The 26,546-nt window shown below is 41.8% G+C and overlaps 1 protein-coding gene across 11 annotated transcripts in view; it reads left to right on the top strand.

Annotated features, from left to right (window-relative positions):
- The window catches only part of LOC100118446, a 117,408-nt gene that overhangs the window by 18,217 nt on the left and 72,645 nt on the right, over window positions 1-26,546 (top strand). For 2 of the 11 annotated variants that reach the window (XM_032601726.1, XM_031925815.1), the window contains one exon: window positions 2,462-2,532. The exons of 8 other annotated variants lie outside the window; for them this stretch is intronic. In XM_032601726.1, the coding sequence (XP_032457617.1) occupies window positions 2,512-2,532 (21 nt within the window). In that variant the 5' untranslated portion in view covers window positions 2,462-2,511. Of the gene's footprint in view, window positions 1-2,461; window positions 2,533-26,546 lie in introns of those variants that run through there. One more of the 11 variants, XM_031925817.1, reaches the window with a different exon arrangement.

Here is a 26,546-nt window from a genome sequence, read left to right on the forward strand (position 1 = left end):
GGGATGAAAATCTATTTAAGAACTTGTGCAAATTTTCAATTCGGCTTCGAGGGGATACTCGACATTATATCATCGCTCCCTACGACGAGTAGCACTGTTCAAATTTCCCGTCATAAGTAGCACAACTCATTTGACTCACGCTAGACCTAGCACAACTGAAAATTTCCCACGAAGACTAGCACAACTCGCGCATTTGCCGCAAGTGAACACAACTCAAACTTTAAACAACGAATTTCTATAAAAATTTCCCGATTTTTGCGAAACTGTCCTAATGAACATTTTTAAATATTCACAATTTACAACTTTTTACCGACTTTAACATTGTTTTCCCAAATACAATAGTTTTTTACAAACATTTCTTTAAATTGTTCACTTTTTTTAGAAATTTCCGAAACCTTTTAAAACTTTGACGTTTGTCTGTCTTTGTCCAAGATTTTCATGAACTTAATCAACCCAATAGCCCAATAAAAAACGTAAAATCACAACTAATATAAAGTCGCGAGTTATCCTACTCTTGGCAGCATTTCTGAACTGTGTTACTCTTCGCGGCAAATCGTGAGTTGTGCTAGTTTTCGTTTGAAAATTTTAACTGTGCTAGTCTTCGTAGGAAGCGACGATACGTGGGTGGATTCTGCGCTTAATGAAATATTGAACATTTTTTTACTACCTATAAGACTTTATATAGTTCGTTTTACAGTTCACAAGGCATATAAAGACACTACTTTATAATAACATTATTTTTGCAATAAGTGAAAATCTATTTTCTTTATTGTATTCTCGTATCTTTTGAAAGTTTCATGATAACATACAATGTGATTCAAATATATCTGAAACCAGTCAAGCTTTGTCCAGATTCTGCATTTGTAGGTGGAATATTTAGTTTATTTAGTGTTAGGCTACATTATCACTATACGTAAGCAAGCCAAGCTTGCAAGTCAATTTGCTCTTTATAATTCAAGCCATCGCGCAATCTCATTATTTTGTAACCAAGATATGGGTAACGATAGCATCTTCGATAAACGAACCTCTGAGTCGACGAGTCGACCTCTGCTGCTACCCGTTACCTATACAAGCAGTGCGTAAAATTGATTGACGGCACACCACTACCTACAGACACTAAAGGATGCTCAACCTATCTCAAGTTTTGCCCATACAAACTAGAATATTCCTTATTAATTTTTCCCTTATCTTTACGAAGTCACGCCCCAATTTAAATCCGATTACTTGATGAAAAGGCCCAACTATTATTCAGAAGATTTCATTTCTGATTTTCGTCTTCTGAATGATAGCAGCATTTATTATGAAAAAATTTTTTTATAAAAAAGGTTCTTCTATATAAGTTCTCATTATAGAAGTTTTTTGTATATAGTTATTCGAAAGATGCATTCACGTGAAGTGAATGAATTTTCTTTGAATAACTAATAGGTGGGTACATTTGAGCATCTGAGTCACCGATACTATGTTATTACAAAACGTTATATTTATAGCGTTTAGAATATGTATTACAAGCTTACGCTGATTACCGTGCGGTAAATCCAACGACTACTTTTGGATTAAAGTTTAACTATAAGAGCTTTACCGTATAGCTTTAACTAAATTCCCCCAAACCACCTAATATCTTTAAACTGGAGTTTCTGAACTTGTGACTAACTTTTACTCATTTTCGTTGAGATTTGTTTTAATGACTTGCAGATGCTGAAAATTTTGTTTTATTACTTTGAGATGGGGATAATTTTGAAGCGTGATGGATACTTCTATAAAACACAGTATGTACACTATGTTTTGAATGAAGTACCCTTCAAAATTTTGTTATAAAATAAATTTTTATTTTATGATTAATGACCAAGTAGATATTTCAATTAACCCAAAATTATTAATGAAATGTACCAAAATATATTTTCCGGGCAGACGTGCTTATGGGCAGCCGTCCGATAATATACAACGCAACGGCCGGTTTTCGCGCTTTGATCAATGATGCGCGGTATATTTATGGAGGATTAGAAAAATTGTGGCTACAAAATTTGCCATTGTACATCAGCTCCGAATATTGCTTGAAAATTTCGCAATCAACAATTTTACAAAAATATTTGTATACTACTGTGATTGAGTTATAATACTCACAACCATATATCTTCTATCTTCAATAAAGATTTGAAAAGCGAAACAAGGATTTTCCATATCAAGCACGTCATACCGATCGTGAACACCATACGTCATATGTTTACTCTATGACTCACATTATAATATAGATAGTTACACATCCCCCATGCATTACACAAACTCCCATTTATCATTGTTCGACAAACAGTGAGATAGGTATCGAAAATATACATCTTGCACAGCGTAGCGATCTACACGCAACCTTTGTTAAATAAATAATAATTTCGCGCAATATCGTTATAATGAATTAAAAACTATGGAGGACACATATATAACGATATATTTCTCTTTATGGCTGCAGCTTCGAGTCTGGATGTCACAACTTACCCCGAGAGCACGCGATCGTAGAAAATGCCAAAAAAACGGCCAGCGGTTCGTATCACGTTTATAAATATCGCTTTCTTTTTGAACAATGTCTTCTCTTTTTCCGCCCAGTTCTAGTATATTAATATATATATATATATATATATATATATATATATATATATATATATATATATATATATATCATACAATAATCCTATCCACCTTTTCTTCTATTGTTAACTAGAACATTTGTTAAAACCATTACACTCACTAGCTATTTATACATCTCGTTTACTTATTTTCGTTCATTACAGTCCTAATGCTTGTCCACTTGCACCTGCACGCGTAGCATATTTAATCATTTGTAATCTCCACACATTTTCAAAGCATAGTACATACTGAAACCCTTTTCAAATATTTTGACTTCTCTTATTATAATTCAACACTTTTGTAATTTGTAATAGAGTTAGTTTGCTTATATCGCTTCGATTTTTTTTCACTTCTTGCAATAATATTTGTTACAGTAATTTTACTTGTAAATAATACAAAAATTGGTATTTTTATGAATAGGGTATAAATATATATTAGACATTGATTTTAGAATAGATAAATATGTAATTGTTTCTGTAAACAGATATAAGAACACATCACACACTTCACACTAAACAATTCACCAAAAGAGGTTTTATCGCACTCGAAGTAAACTTTCATAAACATACACATCAAAACTTGAACATTTGATGGTAAATGTTAGTCGTATGTAATATTGGCGTCAAAATGTACATACATAAGATTAGGAAACTTTAATTTCCAAGTAAAGCTTTAGGATTTTCAACGTCCAACCACAGGCAGTAAGTCGATATCTTAAACGTCTAATTTGCGTGTTTGAGCCAAGGATATAAAAGATGTTATTATTAAAAGGCACTGTAAGTAATTGCCATTATGATAGGTGCTTGATAGTCGAAGAGGGCAACAAGAGACTTTCTAGGTGATGCGGTCGCGCAATCATTACCATCGCGTTCACTAAATCGATTATCCCCCGCGAAAGGTGGTTACTCCCTTATACGTTAATTCTCACAAGGGCTTTCTGAATACAAGCGCTGAGCTAGCGATTATCTGAATAATCCATGAAGTTAATGATTACTATTAATAGCAGTTATAGCATAAGTGGCCCAAGCAATAGGTCCAACAATGCATACATTTGGCAAGCATTATATACACCTCTAGATACATAATCTGAGCGCAGATTTTACTAGGGGTAATATAGAAAAACACATATGGACAAATCCACGAGCGAATGGAAACAACTCGGGTGTTGGAAGTTGAAAATTTAAAATTGAGGACATACCTACCAGACCAACTTTTTTTGGTTCTTTGGGCCGTCTGGAGTGAGAAAATGCCCGCGTGCATCGCCGATTGCTTGCCAAACTTTGTTGCGGGACAGTTTAAATTCTCTTATATGGGAATTTAACACTGGGAAAATTAACGAAAACCAGCCATGATTCAACTTTACCCACTCGGTGTATGAAGACGCAATCCAAAAATGTGTATTACTAGGATGGGAGTATCAGAAGAGACCTTCAATTTGAGGGCTTATGAGTTAAAAATGGTTGCCTAGAAAAAAGTTGTCTAGGCTTGAAAATGGTAGAAAATCAAAGAACCAAAAAAAGTTGGTCTGGTAGGGGTGCCCTCAATTTGAAATTTTCAAATTCCAACAGCCGACTTGTTTCCACTCGCTTGTGGGTTTGCTCATATGCGCCACCTATCTTCGCTAGCCGGGAACTATAGTATAGAGAGCTAGATAGATATCGATCTAGATATCGATAGCTCAAGTGATGGAGGTGAAGCCAATTCAAAACTGTTTCGTAGTTTTACAACTACTCGCGCTTACCAATACTAAAAATAGGATTCCTTGGTATAATTTTTTCGTAATTTTATTGCTATTTCTAGAAGAAATACCAAACTAATACTCTCCCGTACACCCAGCGTTTCGATTTTATATTTGACATATAATGTTTCAAACGTAATATACAATTCTGTGAATAGAAGTGGCGTCATGATTATAATTACCCTGTTTATTAATCTTATTTTAGCCAAGCACTTCCCTGATAGAAATTAACCTAAAAACTGGCAAGTTCTTGTGTTAAAATCCTAAGAACTTGCCAGTTTCTAGATTAATTTCTACCAGGGTTATAACAAAGTAATCAGATGCCCATTACTTTTCTTTAAAATATGCATTCGAATAACCATCTAAACAAATTGAACTTCTTTATTTAATTATTCGTGAATTTTTTCAAAGAGATCGTTTTAGAAATATTTGTGTTCATATTTTAACGTCGTAAAAAGTAAAAGTGATGAAATGAAAAGCTCGAGATAGGGAGGAATAGATGAAGAAGAATGGCATCCTGGAATCTAGCAACTGCAAAAGCACTCGGCATAACTGGAGCCGAGGCACCGCAAAATCCGCAACGCTGAGGCTTGCGCCGACGCCGAGGCTGCTCGCTGCCGTGCTGCCAAGTTAAGAGGAATCCAATGCCTGGACACTACGGGCGTGAGTATCAATTCGTCCGAGAGCGTCGGAAGCGCGCTACGCCAGTGAACCGATAACTTCTGAGGAGCGACGATAGACACGGTGCGCGCAGTCCGCCTATACATTTCGATGTGCGCGCATGTTTGTGTACGTGTGTGCGCGATAGTGTTTGATGTCGAGTGCTTCGAGGCCCCTGCAGCCGCAGATTTACTGCACTCGAAGTGCTGACCATAGCCGCGCTCGACGAGATATGCCTCGCGAGATATTAAGCGTTCGACGGCTCCTAACCCGCTACTACTACTGCTGGAGGGACGACGATGGGGTAAGAAAGAGCTAGACTCTCTCGTTGCTGCAGGGAAGTATACGCAGGAGAAATAGATTAGAAAGAAGGACAGACATCTAGATAGGATGCTTTATTTATGTCATGGCACACGTGAGTATATCGCCGAAGGGGGACGTGTAATACAACACTTGAACGCGCTTTTGCGAGTTGAAACGAGATTTCTGATTGTGGTAAATCACTTAGAATAATTTAATGCTTTATCTTCCTGGCTATGCCACTCTTGACAAACGCAATAAGCGACGCGCCTGCGAACTGCTGATATTACACTTCAATTGTCTCGATTAACGATGCTTATTGACTGTTTTTGAAATATTTTGGCCGCACGTCTGACCATGTCCAGCATATTCTACTTAATAATTTATAAGACATTATAATTCTCGCGTATATGATCAGTTTATTATCCATTATAAAGTACGACTATGTTTTAATTGCTTTTCCTCGTCGGCTCTTATTATGTGTAAACAATTTAAAAAATGAGGCTATAAATCATCTTGTAATAAGATCTCTGCCTTGAAATGTAATCCTCCGTCAACGTTGAATCGATAGTCAAAAGGAAGAGCAAAGATCCTCGGATATTGTCTTGTGGCAACCAAGATAAAAAACCTATAAATTTCGTCGGTGACCCAGAACTGTCGAGTACAGTCTATGACCGATTTGACAGATGCCAGTTGAACCATAGCACAGAACTTCATTGGATAAGTCGTGAAATTTCAGATCCTTCAAAGGCTCCCTCATAGCACGTCAAGTATAAGGATAGACGTCGTTAATTTCTACGAAATATAAAATATCGAAATAAAGTTTTTAAATGTATACGATATAACCATAATTCCTACAACTGTTGGCACACGTATACTCGATAAGAGAAGTGTGGAATCGGAAAGGGGACGATCGACATGAAAGTAAAAAAAAAGGGAGAGATATGAAAAAAGGGCAAGAAGAGCAGAAAAATACGAGGGAGCTTGAGCAAATGAGAGAAGCGAAGGGAAGGAATAGCAGGGCGAGTTAGTTACTTACCGAAGAGTCAGCCAATTATGTCTGAGTGCATTGAAAGGTTGGCTGTTCCCTTCTCCGTTGTCGTCTTGAGCTTCGCCGTCGCCGACGTCGTCGTCGTCGTCGTCGATTTTACACGTCGATGGCGGTTTGTTTGTTCTTGGTCCTCGTATATCGCCCGAAAAAGCAGGAGAGAAAGAGTGAAAGATGGAGAGCAAGAAAAAGTAGAAACACGATATTACTCGAGCTGAAAAAACAGACGTCGCTCGAGTATTCAAAGTAATGGTGCTGGGGTTGAAACTTTCTTATCGTGAATCAGCCCGACTTACAGAGTTACGCAATTAATTATGAATTCTTATATTAGTTTGAAAATATCCTCTATTTGTATATCAACATAAAATGTATACGCAATCTGGTTTAATGATGGCAATACACTCGTATTATTAGAATTTGTATTCCACACATGACTAGTACCTTTCGCTCCTATGTTCAGAGGGGAAAGTAGCATATTTTCGTAAACTTCATTTGCGGAGCAAAAGTTAATTTTTTTAAACAATTTTTCTTTTCAAAATGTATCTAACATGTTTATATATATTTCAAATTTTCAGAAACAAAAAAGTCGGTTGCTAAAGGAACCATATGCAACACGGGACGAAAGTAGATTTATCCCTTGGATAAATCTACTTTCGTGGATAATCTTACTGATTGTACGCTGATGATTTCATGCTGAATTCAGTACAAATTCAACGGTGAATCTGCGTTACATTTTTGGACTAAATCACCGTTGATTCAACATAGATTCAGCATTGAATCTTTATGCAACCAACGTTAATTTGAGACTAAAAAAATCAATATTGATCTTTTTAACAAGGGGTAAGCACTTACTAGTGGACCTTAACATCTGGATAAACATACAAACAGGAGTAAAGATTCTGCGCAATAACGTTAAAAAAATTCTGTTTTATCAAGACTCTGTTTCCTCTTTTCCTTTTATCGCCTATAGCTCCAAGAGCTTGCTTTTTGAAAAAAAAGAAAGAGCGCAAGTGCAAGTTTTTTGTTAAAATAGGAACCCCTATTTTTGATAGCAGATTCGGAAAGAACAGGAAATTTGACGTCCGAAACGTCCGAAAGTCAACATCCTCTAAAAGCTCTGGCAGTCGATCTCTGAGCAATGCCAAATAGCTATTCTGGTTAACATTTTGACCGAAAAAATATGGCCCAATCAGGTAACCATTAATGATCCCACACCACACCATTAAACTCCATCGGTTTTGATGGTTAATAGCCCTGTACCAGTGGGGATTTACAGGTGACCAGTAGTGACTATTGTGCCTATTTAATTGACCATCACTGCGAAATATAGCCTCGTCAGAAAACATAACAAATCTGAAAAAGTCTGGATCATTTTGTAAAACTCCTAAAGCCCACTGGCAATACAAATACGCATTAGAAAATGGCGTGGCCTCAGCTCATGAACTAATCTTATGTGGTAATCGTGATAGTGGAGATTATTGAGAATTCTCAATGCTGTTCTTCGTGGTATACCGATTTCTCTTTCAATTTGTCGACTACTAATTTGTGGATTGAGATGAACAGCTGCTAAGGCGGCTATAACATTAGGATCATTTTCGTTGTATTCGCGGTGTCTGCGTTGACGACGAAGATGTCCATCACGAGCTCTTCGAAGTAATCTGAGTAATGTGTCGTGAGTAGGACGCCTTCTTAGAGGAAAGCGTTCAGCGTAGAGTCGCACCGCGGCTCTAGCATTGTTTTGGGTTTCGCCTAAGATCATTATCATATCAACAATTTCATTGGATTGATAATCGCCCATGTTGAAAATTTTGTTTATAATAAGAAAAACTATTTTATTTACATTCACTCTTTATTGAAATTGAAACTAAACCAAAATAAGAAAGTGACAACAAAAAAATGAGAAATTTTCAAACTGTATAATTTTTAAATCAAATTTGTAACTTCTTATTTTCTTACGTTAAGACATTGTGATTTAAATTGAAGACAGCGTGAGAACAATCGTTACAATTCATATTAGATTAAAGAACTTCAACTTAAAAAAAACATTTAAACTGGAAATGATGCACTTTGGCAAATACAATTATTAAAAATTTTTTTTAATATTACAAAAGCAAAATGATGTTTAATATTTTATCTTAAATAATGTATTTTTTAACATCCTACCTTTATTGTTTAACCATTTTTTACGCTTTTGAAACATTAAACTTTTACTTGACTCTGCTTCGACCGTGAATGAATTGACAACATTGAGAAGAAGGTAAATGCGCGTACAGGCGGCTGTGCAATCAAGTTCTTGTTAGCGACGTGCGCGCACACGTTGGGTCAAAAGTTGATAAACGCCAAGTTTGAACACTCGAGGAGCTAGATTCCCATCAGGCGAAACACGACACACGAAAATAACGATGCTACACAGAAACTATTGATTATACGAAATTCAGTGTTCTACATCTTCGCAATTGTAAGATAGCTTATCGTGTATATGCCACATCAATTTGCAGGGCTTATATAAGCATACATACAAAGCAAGTAAAAATACCGCGGCATAGAGAATAAGTCTCATTTTGTATAAAAGTCTTTTCGAGCTTCGAAAAATTCGCATGAAAAACCGAGTATTGCGGAGCAGTGTATGCATGTATAATAGTCGTCGCTGCTCGCAAAACAATCTTGAGATGCTTTTTGCCTCCATCCCTCTATATATACATGTACACACGTGCATATGTATAATGCACACACACACACATACGCTCACAGGTGTCGGCCTCGTTTGCGGTCGCTGCAGCTGATTGTCCTCGCGTATATGCTTTCAATTAAGCCATCCCCGGGGATACGTCCGATGCCATAACGACAGCTTCAGACTCCACCTTCTCATCGGAGAGAGCTCGCTCGTCGCGTGATATTGCACTACTTCAATTAGGCCGTCAAGGGTCCTCGTACACCACATATATACACACACGTGTGTATATTGTATATATTTCGTCTATGCGGCGATTACTCGTTCAATGAACACAGCGCGCGTCGCGGGACAGAATATGACAAATGCTATGCTCTGTGCGCGACCTCGCGAGGCTGAACCTCGTGAGCTTTGGACGTTAGAAGTAGCTTGACGCTTATTACATTTGCGTTTAGCTCGAGGAGACACGAGTTTTGAACGTTAATAAGTTGCTGGGGATGGCTGCGCCCTCTATTAGGTTAAGTGATCAAAGATTAGATTTCAAGTGTATTGCAGGATCGATATGGATTGGGACGCCAACTTGGAGTTTGACGTACCTATAAGAATGTTCCGAATAGCGTTATGAAATTTCGAGTAACACATGCCTTATATACACATCATCAAATTTAACATCGATCAGTTTTCATATACACGCTGTCAATTATAATAATCGATGCGTACAACTGCAGTTCAGTGTTGGATATATAACGATCGCATATTCGCAATATATTCCAAATTGAAAATATGGAACAGTGTTTACAAGGCAATGACTCCGATGCTCACAGTAGCCAATGCGTATAATGCTCGCGGAGCAAAGCGTCGTTCATTTTTTGATTGACTGTAATAGGATTACGGCAACTATAATTTACTTAGAGCGTCGCTATAATAACCTTTATGCGATTTGAAATCTGCATCTCTCGCGCGCACGTACAATCCGTATACATCGGCAGTTGCGCGTCGCGAATGCGAAATGTCGCAGCGTATTAAAGCGCTCTTCCAACGCGGCGATATTTTTTCAAAATCGCTGAGTCGCGGCGTTCGATAAAAAATTCGAGAGGTTCAAAGCGTCGAGCGCAAATGAGTTTTGAAAAATCGATATTTTCGCGCGCAATCCATTGCCCCTATATCCGTGCGACGCAGTGTGTTTGTGACGTTTGAACGAGGAAAAGTCTCGCTATATATACATACACGCGCAGTGTCGTATCATCGGTATATGCACGTGATTCATCGACGTCGAGTGCATTCACGCATCCGTTGAAATTCACGGCGATTATACATACGAAATTAAACTGCCTAGCGCAAAAGTCGAGTTTAGCGCCGGCTGATGAGGAAACGGGGACGTGGGCGCCACTTGAACGCACGATGCGATATGCACGCGTGTGCAGCGTGTGTACGAGGAGCAAGCATTGACGATTAACGCCGATATCTCCGAATTTCCTCTAGAATTTGCGGACGTTTAACTGATAACGCTGCAACAGGTAAATCATGGTGGTAAGTGTTGGCGCGACATTTCTAAGCCAGATGTATGATGTTCTATGTAGGTGTATGCGCTGGTCATTGCTTTACCGACATTAACTCGTTCGAGCTTATAACGAATGCTCACCGCGAGCAATTGGAGTAATACAGATTTATGGATTTGTGCGGGAAGGAAAAAGCGATCTCGGAAATTGGCACTGATATGCAGTTGTCGATAAAGCTTCTGATGAATCCGTTCGTCGATATCGGCCGTGTCGACGTTGTGATTCGTCTTTTAATACCCGTACGCGAGATCGGTTTGTTAATTAAAGGCTGCAACCGCTATTATTTTGTTCGCTTAATAAAACGATTTTTACCTTTTATAAATATCTTTTAAATTCAGCGATCTGTAAAACTTGCTTATAAGTCATTAAAATTATTTTATCAAACTTTAGCATTTACTTAAAGAAGAAACATGGCCTTCAAGGTCATAAATCACGTTTTAAAGTGTTAATTAGCAAAATTGCAGTGCGAGTCAATTGCGAGGCCGACAGGTGAATGCATTTTGATTGATTAGAATCGCCTCTTGTTAATTATCCATCGTATACACTACACACACGCGGTATTCCGATAATCAAGTCAAATTAACAAACCTACACTTGAGGTTACCTTTAGCTCACGAAACAATCGCGAATTAATAATCTCTTCACGTCTTCGCCATAAAATCGATCAGTTCTCGGTAAGAGATAAATAAAAAATTTTTATTTTCATAGTCACCAGATTCTTCCGGTCGTTCCGTCATTTTCATTCGCTTGAAACGTTAACGTTTATACAAGGATGGTATACCGCGCACATCACGATGTCCCGAACTTCAAAATTTTACGGGACACTATACTCGAGGGCAGTTATTCGAAAAACTCATAAAACCGCTGGACCTATATAATATTTCTAAAAGCACTCGCATCAAGAGTCAGTGTACTATTTTTATCGATACATGCCCTATAGGTTCTGCCTCCACCTGCATCAAGAACTTGGGGCGATATTTGGGACGGCAGTGACGCTTGCCTCGGGTTTATATGCACGCACGAGGGAGCCATTTTTATATCGATCACATTTGAAAATAGGGAATCGATGCGAGCGATGTTTCGCTAGATGCTCATAAGCGGGGCGCGCTCAATGAATCGGTCGCTGCAGATGACACGATTAGGGATGTGCTTCGATTATACGCTGAGCTGCAGCATACCGAGGCTCTTCACAGACACTATACATACACCTCTCGGGATGTTCCGTTCTACGTCAAGTGTCCCGAATAATGAGTATGCACAATGCGATCCTCGAATTTCCGAGGCCCCGGCTATTATCTCTCGGCCCGAGACTTGGCTCACCACCACTTTGATTGACTGCAATTTCCCTTTTCGCCCGCGGGCCGGATCTTGAGTCGCTCGTAAAACAGCAAGCGGGAAAAGTAAAATATTTTTATCTTCCCGATGTGTATACTTCAGGGGAAATACTGCGTACTTTTCTTGATTTTGGTCGCGTCGATATATCGTTCACCATGAACTTTCAATTCTCGGATGAAAAATGGAAGCTCTACGTTTTCCCTGGAAGTTTTTAAGGTATACTACGTATTCCCTGTAATAGTGCATCATTTGAGTACCATCAGAACAAGATCCCATCGAAAAAAGTCACTTGTCAACTCAGCCAAATCTAATTCCGTACGCGATTCCACTCCGATATGCAATGCATCATTCATCATCGGCTCGAGTTCAATAACAGTTTTCGCGTTCCTTTTCGTATCCATCAATGCGGAGACGTCGAGGAATTGCGTCAGTTACGACTTAATATAGAGCTCCGCAGACGTCATATCGGTCATTCTATTTTTCCGTGTTTTTACGCTCGTCACTGTGCATGTATCTATACCTAATGCAGCCAAATGGATAATGAACGGAACGAACAATCGCTTGTACGTCATGCCTTGTTGAGTTCGCGTAACACGGGACTGTCGTTTACTATTGGCTCTCTGCCTGCTGCTGTTGCGTCCGGTTATCCCTTTTTTGCACTTTATTGCGCCACTGGCACTTAAACTCAATTAGCCTCGCAATTTATAGTGCACACGTGTGCGGCACACATAGCGACTACAAAACTGTCGACTATGTCACTCTCGCGGTATCGTCCTTTAATTTGTATCGGTTTTGTGCATAGGACGATCGTTTTGCACGAAGTATAGGTATCCCTGGTAAAATTGAAGTGCAAGCTCGCTTTTTTCGAAACCGGAAAAAATATTCGCTCGTGCCATGTAGTAAAAACGGCCCCGATGCTTTTCCATTTCGCCAAGTTTTTCGAAATATTGGAAACCGTCTTCAAACTTTTTCGCAAACTGCGAATCTACTCCCTCGAATTAATAGAAAAATGTAACAGTGAAGAATAATGATCTTACAAAAAAGCTCTACACAAGTTCGGCATTTTCGGTAAAAATTTTCAACCGGCTGTATACGGATACAGCTCCGAATAAAGCTGCTCGTTAAATCGTGCTATTTATATCGAACGCTGCAGCAGTATAGCTGTGTACAAGCTCCGGGTGGGGTCATTACTGAATCGGCCTCGTTATACTTTTCGATTGCAATAACTCTACATGCCCTTTTTATCTTCCTATCCAGCCGGCCTGCGTTTCTCTCCAGCTCTTGGTTTTCCTCCAGGCGATGATACTTCTGCGGTTAATGCCTCAATATCCTCGATCACCTCCCTTTCTTCCTCCGCTTTTTTCGCGCGCAGTATATGCTATATATAGTCATTGTCGTCGTCGTCGTCGTCGTTGTCGTCGTCGTCTCTCCGCTTCGGGCTTTAGCTCCTTACCACCGAGAGACTCGGCTCGATTTTTGCGGCTTAGCCTCGTCTCCTTTTATCGAGTTACATCAAATTAGATTTCCGTTAGCGGACGACTCCGTTCGAGTCCGCCTTTGACTTCTGAAGATATAGACCGCCGGAGAGAGAATTTGAGTCAGACGCGCATAACCATTGCTTTTCGCCTCATCGCGCCGATAAAGATTATAGGAGTAAGGTAAAGTCGAGAGTAGGGAGGCTGTGTGCGTCTGTGAGGGAAGTATGACTACTGCGTTATGGTCTCGAGAGAGGGAGAAACTCGAGATCGAGTAAATAGCGAGGAGGAAAAAATCCGGCGGAAAAGTTTGGAATTATGGAATATCGATCAATTTGTAAGGATTGCTGCAGACGAATGCTGTGTTTATAGAGGAGTCAACTTTTTTCTCCGTTTCGCGGAAAAAATCAGTGCTTGCAATGGCGTACGGCAAAGTTTCAGGGGATACAAATCGCTTGTTTGATCAACTAAACGATCTCCAATATAACAAGTCTTCGCTTCGATTGATCTTCCTCGGCACAGTCTCTCCATCTACACCTACAGTCGCAGAAACGCAGCGATAAATACAAAAGCTCATTTTCCGGGTCGTTGTTTAAAAGTCGCGGCTCTCGCACCCTTCGCCTCATCAGGGAGAATCAATCAGCCCCGACTTGAGCGCAGCGCCGCATTCTCGAGGCACGTGCAGGCCTGAGAAATGATGGCGCGCGAGAGCGGCGGCGAATGAGAAACGCAATGGAATGTGAATAAAAAGTTGAGAGTTGGGCGAGAGACGTAAAAAAAGAGTCGAGAAAGCGAGCGAGGTATAGCGTCGGGAAATTGAGGGCCGGAAGAAAAGCGAGCGTGCGGCGCGATGACTGTGAGGCCGAGGCACGTTCTCGGAATAAGAAGACAAGGGAAGCAAACGAACAATGCCGGGGAGAAACAAAAGTTGCACGTGGAGTCTTAGTTGGGCGAAAGTTTCTCTCTGGAAAGACGCTATTTTATGCGCAAGTTCGTGCGCGTGGATGTGTACTATATACGTCGGAGATAGTTTAAGGGATGTGGCATCAGAGATTTTTCCGATGGATTCGCACGTTATTTGAAAAAAAAGTTCGAGTGCACGGAAAATATCGTGCGCGGGCGTGTAACTGATACTCGAGTATAATCCCTTAGCCGGCCGTAAAAGTATCAAGAAAGTAAAAAGCAACTCAAGAATTAAACGAAGCAAGTCGTATATAGGAAGATATTTTTAACATCCAGCTCCCTTGCAGCGTAAAAAACTTTTTTACGCGTCGCCCTTTTTACGTCTCTTGCCATAAGTGTAATCTTTGCTCGCTCGCGTCGTCGGTTCCTCGATCGTGCAACTTTCGTAAATGCCCGGAAATAAATTAAATACACGACGAGAGAGCGAGAGAAGAAACGAGAAGGAGTATCGAGAAGAATAGAAGCTATAGCGGATTGAAGTAAGCAGCCAAGGATACGAGTAGCAATACAAAATGAGCGAAGATCCGGCAAGAAGTCTCTTTGGCTTACACGTCGAGCCTTTATCCGCACACGCGCTCCTCCGCATAGCAGCCAGCCAGCTCCGAGGAAGATCAATATCCCCGCCAATCTTATCTCTCTCTCCTTGTCCTTCTCCCTCGTATATACATATAGACGGCTTCTCCGTCTCTCTTTCTCTCTTCGGCTGTTTATTTTTCCTTTTTCCGTCACTATCCCCACACACTGCTTCGCGTAGAGCCTGACAGGACGATATTCCACACGCACACACAGATACACGCTACTCGATAGATATAGGATTCGCATTTTTCATCGGCTGTGGCCTCCCCCGCGCCCAGTTCTTACCAGCTATAGCTCTCTTGATATTCCGCGTACGTACGCACTCGACGTCGTCGTTCTCTCGTCTTAACCTTCTCGAGTCTTGCTCTCGCATACAGAGCCCCGATATCCATCGACCGCAGAGTAAGAAGGATAGAAAGAGAGAGAGAGAGAGAGAGAGAGAGAGAGAGAGAGAGAGAGAGAGGGAGAGAGAGAGAGAGAGAGGGAGAGAGAGAGAGAGAGAGAGAGTATAGTCGTCGACCCCTCGACGACGACAAGACGCTCGTCGCATTAGCCCTGGCCGGCCCTTCCTTAAAGGCCACATTATTCCGCTTTTCTCTCTCAGCTCTTATCCATACATCTGTATACAGTGCAGGCTGTTCAAAGATACGTCTCGTCTGCGCCTCTGCTCAATTTGTATGGGACGCTGTGCTGCTCCATTCGTCATCTGCTCTCTCTCTCTCTCTCTCTCTCTCTCTCTCTCTCTCTCTCTCTCTCTCTCTCTCTCTCTCTGTGCTCACTCTCTCTGTATACTACAGGCCCAACATAAACAAGAGCGAGTGTGCGCGCACACCTCGGGAGACGTGAGCCGCTTAATTGGGCTTAAGCGATCGCTTTCCGCGTGAGTTAATCAGTACTTGCGACAACCCGCTTCTACATATTGTGGATCCTGTGGTTCGAGACACGGGAAAAGCTGCATTATATTATGCTGAGGTTCGATCGTCATTTCAAGCCTTTAGTTCACGCGATCGATGTGATTAAACCGATTGCGCGTCGCGAGCCATCAAGATATTCGTTACTCGTATTTTTCATCCGCAATCGTGAGAGAGATTCCCTCGTAAAGTCGACAGCCACGCCGAGAGCGGTTTTTCCAAATGCCTCACACGACACACACAACTTACTTCTAGAATCAGACTTTTTTCGGGGCATTTTTCCCCGAGTTGCGCGCGCGCAAAGGGGACGGGGAGCCGACGGAAATTCGTATGTGGGCTATAAGCCTCGTTTTGCGTTATGTTAACGTCGCTGCAGCCACCCACGCAAATGATCCCGATTTATATGTCTGCGAGCTTTTTACGCGAGCTATCCTCTCCGTCGCGACGACGACTATAGGTTTCCCTCGTGACGTTCTCCCTTCTCGTTTTTTTCTCCTCGTGCGCTCGCGCGGCCACTTTTCAAGAGCGACGAAATTATTTTGATGTCCCTATATATTTATGCGGGATATACATATCGAGGAAATTCGGGTGAGCTCTTTTTTTCGGCCGAGCCGCTGTCATTTCATCTCTTCTCCTCTGCTCGCGTACACTCGAGTCTTATCAAACCCTCGATGTATCGATTTCTCTCTCATACATGTGTATTCCTTCTGTGCGAGGACGTGCTTTCTTTCCTTTTATTTTTAAGGACCCCACGGTCCGAGTTGGGATTTCTTTACGCTTCGAGGGCGTTATAGATACGCATATTTTGTACCCGAGTCAAGTAAATTTTCTTTATTCCTTTTCTTTTCTTTGGTGTAGATTTTACGTTATTGCGATTGCGTATGAGCACTTTGAATTTAATATATATATATATATATATATATATATATATATATATATATATATATATATATATATATATATAATAAATATCAAAATGATTATCCGTGTTGATTTTATAGGTATAAAGGGACACGTGCGAGTTACGAAATACGGTTAATTTGGAGAAAAGTGCAAGTCTCGTGCAAATACAGCTTTAAACTTGCGACTCTGTTATTCGTCCATCATTCAATGGGCTATTCAATTTTCTCTTTATTAGGTGTCATTACGCAATCTCTGCTTTCTTAGGCAGCTTAACGATGATAAGGCTCTGTATACAAGAACCTCCGCTCGTAAAATCCGACAAAAGATAGCGAGCTCGAGCTTTTCTACTCACGTAAATTGGCCTAGGGTATATATATTTTAGACAAAAATTGCACAGCGACGTCTATGTAACGCGCGCGTGCGCTTAATAATGCTCAATTTGTGAAGATGAAATTATTTATCTTGCTCTATATTATAATGTATATTTTCACTTTTTGAAATAAGCACTATATTGATCCGGAATTCGAACTTTTCGTTGGCTGAGGCAAAAATAAATATACTGAGTTTTATCAATTAAATTTCGATGGGTTGATAACGCTTAGAAAACTTTTGGCCATGTACAAAAGCGGACGTCAAGTCTGAAAAGATCAGAGATTAATATATTTCAAGTATATTGAGCTGCGAAAAAAGGGTCAACTTTTTAAAATGTTCGAAACACTCTTTCAAACGGCTGTAGGTGTAACTTTATTGCACAGTCGCTCACAGCCTCGGGCAACATAAGAACTAAGGAATGACAATACAATGTAGAACCGCACCGCAACCGAATACAGAGGAAGAAGACCCTTGTGTAGAGCGAGTAGAATCGTAGAACAGAGCGCGTGTCTCCGTGTAATAGAAGCCCCTAGTTGTCTCTTCCGGAGTATGTGAGTTAAAGGATAACGTTATCAGCTGCGTCGCAGTGCAGGTTGTCCGCAAAGCCGCGAGCGATGCCTCTTGCGCTTTCCGCGAGCTAAGGAGAAAGACACATAGGAGCGCCCACTGGCGAGTCGAGCAACGTAAAGCTCTTGACTTTAAGAGACACCGAGTTTTACGGAAAATTTCGAGCTTGTTTATGGAAATACCTTTATTGGATCCTACGGCGTGATAAACGTCGGTTTAATAAATCTCTGCGCGGGTGTTTACTTTATGAGGATACATCAGTTTTTCAGATAGATCGGATTTTTTCGCTCGAGTTAAACCGCATAATAATTTAATAACTTTGTAGCATTATCCTATTTTCGCCTGTGCTGTACACGCATTTATATGTGGCGTAAACTTTCGAGAGTAGAAATACAGCTGTACAGTTGGTTCAACTTTAAATGCAGCGTTAGCTCGCGGAACGAGTACAAAGTTGACTTTCGTAACTATATATAACTAAAACGATTAAATTATTTCACACGCGTAGCTCAGTATACGTGCAAATGCGATGTGCATAGTAATGCTCACCCGATCGTAACACTTGAAGTCAACGTTATAGATTCGTCGTTTATAAAAGTAGATCGTTTAAAAACAATACAATACTGAAAAAACCCAAAAAATTCCCAAATAGGTGACTGGCAGTATCCAAATTTTCGTAGCAGGGTATTTTTTTTCGAAATAAAGTCACGATTTCGCGTGGATCGGCTTACGACAGATGACTTCCTCGAAACACGATAGGGCACACATTTTTGCTTCTTAAAAATAGCCTTCCACGGTAATTGATGCCTCATACGATACGATCTTACTCCCGCAATAGTATAGCCCGAGCCACAGCCTCCTTCTTCTCCCCCCCCCCCTCCCACACACACACGTGCACACATACATGTATAGATTTCTCTTTTCACAAGAGAGAGAGAGAGAGAGAGAGAGAGAGAGAGAGACAGCCGAAGCGCGATTGGTTATCTTGGAGATGCTGGGGTGGCGGTGTACATGTGTGTGTGTGGGGGGGGGGGGTGCGCGCGCTCGCCTTTTGTGGTATCGGACCATATCGGCAGCGCTGCATTAGGGCCTGACATTGAAGGAGTGGACGGAGCCGAAGCCGGAGGAAAACTACTATAAAAGAGACGAGATAATAGACGGACGATCCCATAGTTAAGGCTGCGCTAGCGCACGTAGAGAGATGTGGCAGAACGTAGAATCAGCTGTTCCATATCGTTCGAGTTTCATCTTTTCGGAATTTCGCGATTGTAATAGTCAGATCTTTTAACTTCGTATCGGAATCCTCTTACTTTTTTTGTGAAATATCATCTTTAAATAACATTTCAACGATTCAGAAGATTCTCGGTTTAATTTGACTATCCGAGTATTACATGCTCCAATCATTCTAAAATTAAACGGGCTTATGAATTTAATGGCGGTAGCGCCAACCTACACGTTAGTATGTAATCCGATGCAAATGAAATTTGATAATTTGAGGAGGACGAGGATGTTCAGGCTATTCCAAAATAGAGCTTTATTAGAGCTTCGCGTATTCGAACAGCATATCAAGTTTTATTAGCTCATACAAAGACGTGGGTCTCAAGAAAAGTGATATTACGTATAAGAAGCGTTTACATTATCATATACACACTGCGCCACAGAAAGTGAACTTTTTATTATTCCAAGTAACATTTGAATTTTTAATTTGTCTAAGTTCACTTGGTGCTTCGAGTGCGTACAAACTTCTACGGATTCAAAGAAGCATTCCTCAGTTTGCGTTTGATTTCTATAGGGCAAGTTTTGCAAACTCTCCGACTTTCCTTCTTCTTCTTCTTCTTCTTCCACTTCTCTCTAGCAAGCCAAGCGCACTCGCGCGTTTTCATTCCGCACCAGAATCGAATCTTATTTTCCGTTGCAGTAGGTTTTCCGGTTCGTTTGAAATATTCGAAGCTATACTGTTTGATCTGCAGTATCTCCTGTTTGAATAAAATTCGTATGTAGGCGTACAAAGGTTATCGAACATTTATTATTTTATTTTGCACTTGCAAAAATTGTTGAATTCAACTTTCACTTCGACGAATTCGCCGTATTCTCAGGCACACACGAGATTACTGCTCTCATAAAGTAACCGCACCAGCGATGTGCAGAAAAGATGCCGGAGAAAGGGCGCAGGGAACATTACACGCCCCCGCGGTCCATATTTCAACTTAATTACTTTATTGGAATTAGTTTTTAAACTTGATATCATCCAAGTTTAAATTTGAATTCCGAAACGAGTATGAATCAAGCGGACCATTCATCTTCCCTCGCGTGCAATCTATTGGTTTTATACATGGAATTCGCGAAGGGTTGTATACTTTATGTCTCCGTTTTCGTACACATAAGTCTCTATCCTCAATTAGATATTCCTGCTTATACTATAAATGTTAAATGTTGTGCTAATTTTTCTTATTTAAACAATCTTTCAATCGACGCTTTCGAGCGATAAGAAAGAATTTTTCCTCGACTCCGTTATCAACGCTACGTTCGAGAGTTAGCCCCCCTCGTGTCCTTTATCAAACTCGAGGAAAAAATGTGCCAAGCGGCTGATGGAGTGAGGACGGCGACGCGCAGCGAAAAAGAGCTGACGAATGGTTCGTGGAAATCCCGACGGTATCTTCCGCCAATTCGGCCGTTCGCGCCACGAATATGAATGGCTTCGCCGAATCCACCCCCCTCCCACTCGTCGCTGCACACTTTAATTCGCGCGCAGTCACAACATGGTGTACACTGCAGTCCTTCTATTAATTGTCTGGGGCAAATTAAATCTCTACAGCAATTATTGCACGGTGATTAATGCTCGATCCGACAAGGCAGAGTAAATAATTATGTTGTTTTCTATTAACGTATTTAAAGAGAACTCGTGGCTTTTATAATTAAAACGCCTTTCGCCTACGCAATGCATTACCCTCGCTATATCTCATTTCTCAACGCAAATCACGATTGCGCGTATAATTACGGATAAAATTCCGCACGGGGCAGCATAATTTCAAGCCCTCGCGCGTTGCCTAAATTATTTCAGGACGGGCGAGCTCTGTACCTATGTACAGGCAAATTTCGTAATATTTCGAGAGCCGAGTCGTAATTCGCGCTCGTATACAGATCAAACGCTAATATATAGCATATCGACTACTCGTTTGGTGTACCAATAACAAATCTCTTTTGATCAGATTACAGCCGGGCTGCAGCACGCGCTAATAAAAATAAGCCCCGCGAGCGAGTTGGCGAGCGGCACTCGCGCAGCTGTCGATAATCAATCCGCAAATGAAAATACAATTATAATTCCGGAAGATTAAAGCAGCTATAGCACACGGCTCTTCTCTCTCCATTACGGCCAAACGAGCTTGAGCCCTGATTACGAGCCTCTCTGCTCTTTCGAAGCTTTTTATTCCCCGGTCGGAAAGACACGACTCTCTCACTCATCCGGTATTCCATCTATCTCCGACTGGTCCTCTCTTAATTTGTTAAATTAAGGGACGGCGAGAGCAGCCCGCAGTTCCGCAAACGCGCCGAGCTATAGATATAACGTTGGGCGTGAATAAAGGCGTACAACAAAGAGAGATGGATCGCGCGTGGGGAAAAGGTGTAAATTGAAATAGCCTGCGCGCGCGGTATTGCGTATCTTTTCAATATATATATATCCTATCCTGGCCGATTCTTTAGATCCTTTTACGTGCGCGCGCGCACATACGGTATAGTTCTCTAGAGTGCTGAATTTTTTCAATTGCCTGTGGTTTATAGGCTGCGATGAAAATATACTCGGCCGAGAGTTAGGAGTGTACGCGTGTGCGGAAATTTTCATTGCCGCTGCGCGCGGATATTTTATTTATACGAGCTGCGCGAGGAAGAGGCGGTCTGGTGTGTTTCAATTTACAGAGCCGGCGTGGAAATAAGTTTCGCGAAGTGTAGACAATATTTTCGGGACGCCTGATAGATATACATTGTACAGCAGTAGCTATTCTTCATTTTAACACTACTTTTGCAAGTCGTAGAGAATGCCGTTCGGACTTTCGCTCGTTTCCTAGTCGCGTAAACAACTTTCTCAACTGAAGAGAGTTTAAAAGCTATCAATTATGTATCAGAAGTCAAGCCTGTACGCTTCTTTGTTTCCGGGCTTAACTCGGAACTTCGTGAGTTTCTTCGAGGACTCAATAGTTACCTTAATCCAGCACGAGCGCCCGATATAAAGTAGATAGCGCACAACTCTCGTCATCAATTTTACAGAGGCGAGTATTTCGCGCTATAGAGACAAACGAGTTTTTGGAAATCCTTAATGGGCTGCAGAGTGAGAAGGCGATCTCAGCTTTCCACTGAATTCTTTATACTGTGCTGGACTGTTCGCATTCATAAGAATCCTGCGCTGCTCAATTCTTCAAGCCGACTTTCTCAGGAATACGGGAATTACATATTTATTCATACTGCGTCTTGACTCTTAACGAAAAAATGCTGTTTTTTGTATCTAGGCTCTTGTACATATAGTTCATGCCGTCGTGGAACACGGTGATAATGTACGTAATTTGAATATTTTCCCACAGAGAGTATACGTTGTGTGCGCGCAGGATTATCAGTTTTGACGGGAAAACAAAGCGAGCGTCCAACTTTTTAATCATGAGAAACGATTTTTAGGGAAGGCGAGGAGCGAGTAGGTTGCGAAGCGAGCTTTTAGGTGGAATCGCGCTAATGTCCTGACGCCGAGAGCCAGAAGCCAATTTTATACTTTGTGCAAGAAGTTTAGTTTGGTTAAAAATTATCCGATAACCCAGCAAAGTTTGCGCATCTATTTGAAGTATGAATTTTGTTTTTGATGAACATTTATACGCGGGTACATAAGCCAAAAACAAAAAAAAAAGAGCACAATACAATCAAATAATCAGAAGGCGAGCCTGTATTATCGCAGAAAATATAACGCGCGCCAATTAGGCTCAGCGACGATTAATCATCCAGAAATGAAAATCAGAAAACGCTTTGCCAGCAACAATAGCCATCGTCATCTATTTTCCGGAAAAGCTTATAAATGACGAGAAAGAGAGAGAGGGGAAAAGGCACAAATGTACTTTTTATCATCGTTATATAACGGCATACGGCTTTCCCGCAACATATATTTTATACTTAATCAGCGGGAGCATATGACGTACAAAACTCGCATTGGGCGTGCGGCGTCGGCGTCGACGGCCGAGAAAGGAAATGATGAGTCTCGGGGTCAGGAGAGCGAGAGAGAGAGAGAGAGAGAGAGAGAGAGAGAGAGAGAGAGAGAGAGAAAGAGAGAAGACGACGTTATGTGCGAGTGTGTGTGTGTGTGTGGAGGGCGTTTAGCCAGCTGCGAAATTAGTTGGTCAGCGACTCGCCTCTGCTCTCCGCGCGTTTAATGCGATCAGCCTTACCTCAACTGCGAGAAGGGCGGGGGAGATCCCTCCCCTCGCTGCTGAAATTATCGGCTTTGTGGTGTATGCGTGGCACTGTGGCGTATACTGTGCATTTCGCCATTCCGTTCACGTACATATATACTCTCTCTCTCTCTCTCTCTCTCTCTCTCTCTCTCTTTGTCTCTCTCTCTCTCTCTCTCTCTCTCTCTCTCTCTCTCTCGCGCGCGCGTGTGTGCAGGGGAAATAATTTAGCGGACACGCGCTAGCGCCTGCATTATGCGCGAGGATTTTGATTATAATTCTCCAAGACCCAGGTATATGTGCCATAAGCGACGACGATGAGAGGCCGGGTGACGAGGAAAGCTTTAAAGCTGGACGGGGAGGGAGAGAGAGAGAGAGAGAGAGAGAGAGAGAGAGAGAGAGAGAGAGAGAGAGAGAGAGAGCGAGCAAAGCGCGAGCACTCAGCTTAGCTTACTTTCCTTCCTGCGGAGCTTCTGCAGCCGAGAGCAGATTTATACGCTGATAAATAGTTCCTGCTCTCGAAAGGTTTTTGGTTTTAGTCCGACGAGGAGCTATTTCTCGCGAGGATAAAAATTATTTTAATTTCATTCGAGGAGTTGTGAATGCGTATGGTAGGATGTTCTCTGCATGGGTGCGGAGAGCGCATACCTCTCGAGCTATCATACGGAGATGCAATCGATAATATATATATATATATATATATATATATATATATATATATATATATATATATATATATATGTATACACACGTATAAGACAAATGAATAAGTAAGATAAATTGGGCGCGCCGTAACTTTGATAAATAGAAGTCGGCGTCTCGAAAAATTTATCGGCTGTATACAAGCCTCTGATCCTCATCAAAAGCATAACGTAAAGTAGGGATTGATTTTTACGATTCACTGAGGTGAACAATTTGTGGTGATTTGTTGAATTTCCTTCACCTCAAAACCCTGTATGCTACATTAAATATTTTTACACACGTAAACGTTCTTCTCTCATCGCATCAAACGAACGGATATTCCGGGAAGCATTAACTTTACAGCCCACCAACTTTACTTACCCACTAACCCTTGCATTTTCGCTGTAGTCTAACATACCGCCCCCACGGAGCGTAAAGAAAAGCTGAGACTGCTTTCCGTAAAATATCGCGCTGAGAATCCACCCTCCTTTCATAATTCTCCGGCAAACAAAAATACCCCCTCGTAAACTGCCTCTCCCAGCAAATCTTAAAAGACAATCGCACCTACCTCGGGCAAAAACACTCCGCGGGATAGCCATCTCTCGTCGCGGTGAGTTTCAGAGGGCAGTCAAGTATACCTGTACGACAGTATCATAAGACACGAGCGAAGAAACCGCGAAAGCTGCAAAGACTCCAAGAATGAATGTTATCGCTGAACAATTCACGCTCGGCTCGTTCGGTTCGCTACTGTGTGTGTGTGTGTGTGTGTGTGTGTGTGTGTGTGTGTGAGTACCTTCTCATCGAAAAGCCGAGCACGCCTCGCGCGCATTGAACTGTTATCTCTGGTATACCTATACACAGGCTGGCTGCTGCGCGGAGAACATCGACGGATCGCACGACAAACACAGTGCAACGGTTTGCAAGCTCTTATTTGTAACCGAGAGTATCTCTGCTCTGGTCCATTTCTTCGCGTCAGTCGTGTTTCTCTCGCTCGCGTTCATGGAGTGTTCTGTATAACTCGGTCGCGCGTGCGTGTGTGTAACGCCATATTTTGCGGCGCAAATTCAAGCATTTTTGCTAATTAAATAAATCGATGGGGAAAAGATCGTTAAAAATAAAGTATGTTCGCGGGAGCCATCGGAGTGTGCATTATCGACGGAGTATAGTACGGAGCGTAACGCAGAAAAAGTAGTCGACAGCGTAAAGTCTTCTTTATGTTCATTGTAAAGCATCGACACACACACATGCGCAGCTTTTTTCCTCCGCAGCTTTATCGCGTTCATTTTCTGCTTTGTCGTTCGCTCGACACGTCGTATCAGGTATACACACACACATAAATACGCGGGGGTGGCGTTTTTGTGTCGGACTCGAGTGTGCAAGCGGCGTACAGCTGCGTCATGCATAAAGGATACTCGACATATCGGCTGCTGGCAAATAAAATTGCCACGTCCTCGTTGCGACGAGCTCCAACGAGACGAAGGTGAACAGGCCACTTTCTGCTACGCTAATAGCGTGGCTTCGTAGAAATGAGATTGGCTTTGTGTATAGCGGCAATATAACCTCGAGTGTATAGTTGACGATTCTGCTCATCCTTTATGGGACACGAGTTTGCGGAGAGATGAAATCTTTCGGGCGATGAGAACGTAATGCGTTAAAGCGTTAGGAAACAAGTTTCAAGCTTTTCAGCGCCAGCGTAATTTAATAATATGGAGAGGCTCGACGCTTGGCGAAACGATAATTCCTCGTCCACGCGGCGAGATAAAAGGATGACAATAATAAACGAGGCCGCACGGTCCAACTGACGTTTTTCCCGCATCACGGGCTCGCATACGTATCTATGCAAGGCTCTGCAATATTTATCAGTGTCCTTGTCGTCGTCATCTGTCGTTAAAGACGGGTCGCAGTGACTCGTAACTTTCATCCCATAAATACGGAAGTGCTATCGTAGCGCGCGCTCCGAAAAGTCGCCTTCGCACGCGCTTTCTTCATCTCGTTTGATTTTTTCACGCTGTAGGCGTACCAGTTCTACTGCTACTGTTTCACGATTATTCGAAATCCCGATTTACGCGCCTATCAAATCGCATACTGTTTATATCTATCGACAGCTGTTATTACGGAATCACCGTGTAGACTTTTGTACGCGTCTTGAAAACCATCACCCAAAATTGAAAGGAATACAGGATCGAAGACGGCTTGAAATCTCAAGCTCCCTCGATCGTTAAGCGTTTGAATGACGCAAAGTCGTCTGTCAATACACGCTCTCCTAGCTCGAATCAAGTGCAACTTCAATTCGAACGCGGCACACTCGTTCTCCGTCTGCGCCGATGTCTCTCCGCGCAAAATATAGATTCCCCCGACGTGTGTAGGTGTACCCATCCATGCACACCGAGAGCCGAGCTTTCAGTAGTACACAGCGCGCATACGAACGATTGTCCAACCGACGGCGGCGACGCGGGCTCTAATCGCGTGCATGCATGATGCATGACCTAATTCGTGATATCTCGCTCAGGCTGCTGCGCCCGCACGTACACACCTGCGCGCAGAGTCGGAAAGAGCTCGGGGATAAATCGAGAGGAATATAAGCTCGATATGGAGTATCAGATGTTTGCTCGATCGCCAAATTTTTTTCGCTTTGCTTTGTTTGCTCCCCGATGTACGATATTTTCGATTATGCACTGTGCGATGTACACTTTGGCTGAACACCTGAAAATAAAAAAACAATCGCACGGCGAAGTGCACGGTAAGCTTTAT

This window comes from Nasonia vitripennis, assembly GCF_009193385.2.
Source record: "Nasonia vitripennis strain AsymCx chromosome 3 unlocalized genomic scaffold, Nvit_psr_1.1 chr3_random0004, whole genome shotgun sequence".
NCBI classification, from domain to species: domain Eukaryota; kingdom Metazoa; phylum Arthropoda; class Insecta; order Hymenoptera; family Pteromalidae; genus Nasonia; species Nasonia vitripennis.